We start from the raw sequence: 3,221 nt of genomic DNA, 5'->3' as shown, positions 1-3,221 counted from the left end.
TAAGCCAAACTTTGTGCCTCTAATTTTGAATGACTACCTAACCTGCTCTGCACTGCTAAACTCCACAAGCATCAATTTACAGGGTGGCTTAAAGTGTCCAGTTTGGCAACACTGGAAATAAGGCAAATGAAAGAAATGCTTCCTTTGTCACACAGGTTCATCAGGAATCAGCACCTCATATGCCTGGGTTCACAAGGACACAACCTCTGGAAAGTGAGTTTAGCACAGGTGAGAGGCACAGGATTGACTCACTGAGGCTGACAGGGAAGTTGTGATACAAACACTCAACCAAGAGCCTAACAGACAGAACATTAATCTCCTGCTCCTGAGCTTGAAAATGCATTTGCCTTACTTACAGCTCAATTTAAGTCACAGGTTTGACTTACAGGATTAAAATTCTGGCCAGTCAGGTACATGTGAACCATGTTGCTATCAGGACCTAATCATGCTGTGGCCAGGCCAACAGAAGCTCACAGAAGACATTTCCCTCTCTACCTTGTCTTCCCTTAGCTCTTTTTGCACATTCCCAAATGAACACAACAGGATGGGAGACATCAAGGTCCAAACAAGACTGAGTCACAAACAGCCTGGGCAGCCAAGATTAGAGTCAAGGACAATGTGAAAGAAGAGCAAACACTGTGAGCCCTTTTTATGGGAGGAGTTTCCAGAAGTGCTTCTAGAACTCAGCTCATAAATGCTTGACAGAAACACCAAGATAAACTGTTACAACAATATTGAAAAGTACACATAAAACATGATAAAACAAATGAAATAGATTTTTATTTGACAGACTGCATTTGCTATATCTTAAGTTTCTGCAGTGTGTCAATGAGAATATGAAACAAAGAGCCAGTTGTCCTTGGACAAGTCCTACACAACTTCTGTTCATGTAAAATAATCAGGATTAGGAAACTAAAGTTGCATGATCGATTAGAAGCTCATTAAAACATGAGATATAGATAAATAAGAGTTTTTTTTCTCTAAAGCACTCCAGTGTTCTCCATCTAAAGCATTACTGCTCAAATTACTCAACAATAAGGTGGCATAGCTTACAAATACTGCAATTATTTCAGTACAAACAAATGGGGAGGAAGAAACTAGAAAGCAGCCAGTGTTCAAAAGTACAAATGTAAAGACACATGCAGACAAAGGAGCAGTAGAAACCACCCAACCACGTGGCTGGGTGCAGCCTGGACCAGACATCACTACAGGTATCTTCTGAGAACAGCAGTAATTAGTTACAAAAAGCTAAGGTCAGAAGGAACCAGTCCTGATCTAATCTGATCTTCTTTGGGACCCAAAGCACTCCACCTGAATTTCTGCACCCAGCTCCCTGACATCTGGACCCTCTTCATCTCAGAGTGAAGAAGAGAACAGACAGCAAACCCCAGCATTATTAGGGCAGCACATATATTCATTCATTTGGAATATGGCTGTACCACAAAAGGTACATAAAGAAGAGTAAAACATCCAGCAAAAACAATGCAAATGCTGTACAAAACTACCTGCCTCCCTTCAGATGAGCACAGGTTCACAAAAAAATCCAACAACCCAGGCCAAGAAGAGCTCCCAAAAGGAGACCACAGTCTACCCAGACTGTGCTGCAGCCCTGTTTTGGGTCAGAGACAAAAGCACAAAGCAATACTGAGCCAGCTCAGCAGAGCACGCTCTCACTGAGAGCTTCATCTCACGCTGAAGGACTCCACAACACCAATTTCACAAGTCTGATTCAGACTTAAAAAAAATATTTAAAATAAAGTGACTGCACCTTAACTGCTGGCCTGAAAAAAGGTGGAAGGAGAGAGCTTAGCCCTAGCTATCCAACTATGATAAAGGAACAGTTTGACATCCTTGACTCCAGGGACCTTGGTCACACAAACAAGTCCCCACAGAGCAGCAGCTCGTGTATCTGGGCCATCTGAACTCTGTGTCTGCCCGCCAGCACTTCCTGCACTCATCCTGGAGTGCAGAGTGAGCACCTGCCAGCAGTTACCTGTCACTGGTGCAAGGTAACTCCTTTCTTTGTCCTATGGCTTACCAGACTTTCTGGAGTTTGCAGTTTTTTGGCCCTCTGGGTTGATATTTAAAAATTGTAAGACTAGGTCTAAATTCACCTATGTCTAACTTATCGAAGTTCTGGATCAGTAGCTTCTATTTGCTTAAGACTACACTAGATATGGAGGGCTTCAAATTCAAGCAAAGTGTTTTCTATCAACACACTCTAAACCTTTTTGCTATTTTGTTCAAGCAGATCTTCTTCTAAATGAAACTCCAAATGCTCATCAGAGGTGTTATAGTGAACTATCACATCATGAAGCTCGAGATTAATGAGCCTCCTATTAACCTGAATAACCAAATTCTGATTAAATATTACATACTGAAGTAGCTACAAGCAGTACAAAACTAGATAATAGAACATTCTTACTGTGTACATGGTAAGTTCTGACTTCTGAACTTTGAGAAAAGTTTCAACCTCTTCGGCTCTATTAAAAAAAGTTTCCTTTCAGCTTTTTTTTCCAGTTTCGAAGCAGAGATGGGCTTCCTTTCTCTGAAACTGCCTGATTTAGCTTTAAATACCAGGCCACTGTCCACTAGAAACAGTTGTTTACTTGTTAGGAGCATCCACAGATACAAGATAAAAGTACCACACCAGCATCTGTGGGTTTGAGAGAAAAAAAACCCAAACAAAACAAACCATGACGTCAGATGACGCTCAGGCTTCCTAAAAGTTTACTGCAAGATTGAGCCTTGTGAGCTGTGAAAGCTCAGCAGCCGGGCCCCGCACAGCAAACACGGCTTTGGGGCCTGTTTTACACCGGCTGGGGGATCCCGGGGCGGGGAGCCGCGGGTGAGCGTGGAGGGCTTCACCCGAATGGCCCCTGCGCCCTCCCGGCAAATCGAGGCCCCGGCGGCGCTGGTGGCGGCTCCCGGCCTGCGGTGCGGGGGACACGGGGGTGCCACACAACTCGGCCCAACTCTGGAAACTTCTCCGGAGGAGCAGGCGCGATGGGGGCCGCACTCACCGTTCAGCCGGGTCTGCCGGTTCGCTCGCACCCGCAGGAAGGTCTGCAGAAGGGAGACAAGAGCGTCAGGACGCGGATGTAAACAACTCTCCCCTCGCCCGTACACAAGGCCCGGCCCGGTCCCCCCACTCCCCGCGCATCCCCGGGACAACGCTCCGTCGGCGGGCCTCCCCCCCACCGCAGCACCCACCTCTTCCC

General features: G+C 45.8%; 1 protein-coding gene across 4 annotated transcripts in view; it reads right to left on the bottom strand.

Annotated features, from left to right (window-relative positions):
• The window catches only part of RNF220 (ring finger protein 220), a 210,053-nt gene that overhangs the window by 51,985 nt on the left and 154,847 nt on the right, over positions 1–3,221 (bottom strand). For all 4 annotated transcript variants that reach the window (XM_014307895.2, XM_005423116.3, XM_005423117.2 and 1 more), the window contains one exon: positions 3,024–3,066. In XM_014307895.2, the coding sequence (XP_014163370.1) occupies positions 3,024–3,066 (43 nt within the window). The remainder of the gene's footprint in view (positions 1–3,023; positions 3,067–3,221) is intronic.

The sequence above is a fragment of the Geospiza fortis genome, unplaced genomic scaffold (assembly GCF_000277835.1).
Source record: "Geospiza fortis unplaced genomic scaffold, GeoFor_1.0 scaffold333, whole genome shotgun sequence".
Lineage (NCBI taxonomy): Eukaryota > Metazoa > Chordata > Aves > Passeriformes > Thraupidae > Geospiza > Geospiza fortis.
This window is presented reverse-complemented; position numbering and strand designations above follow the sequence as displayed.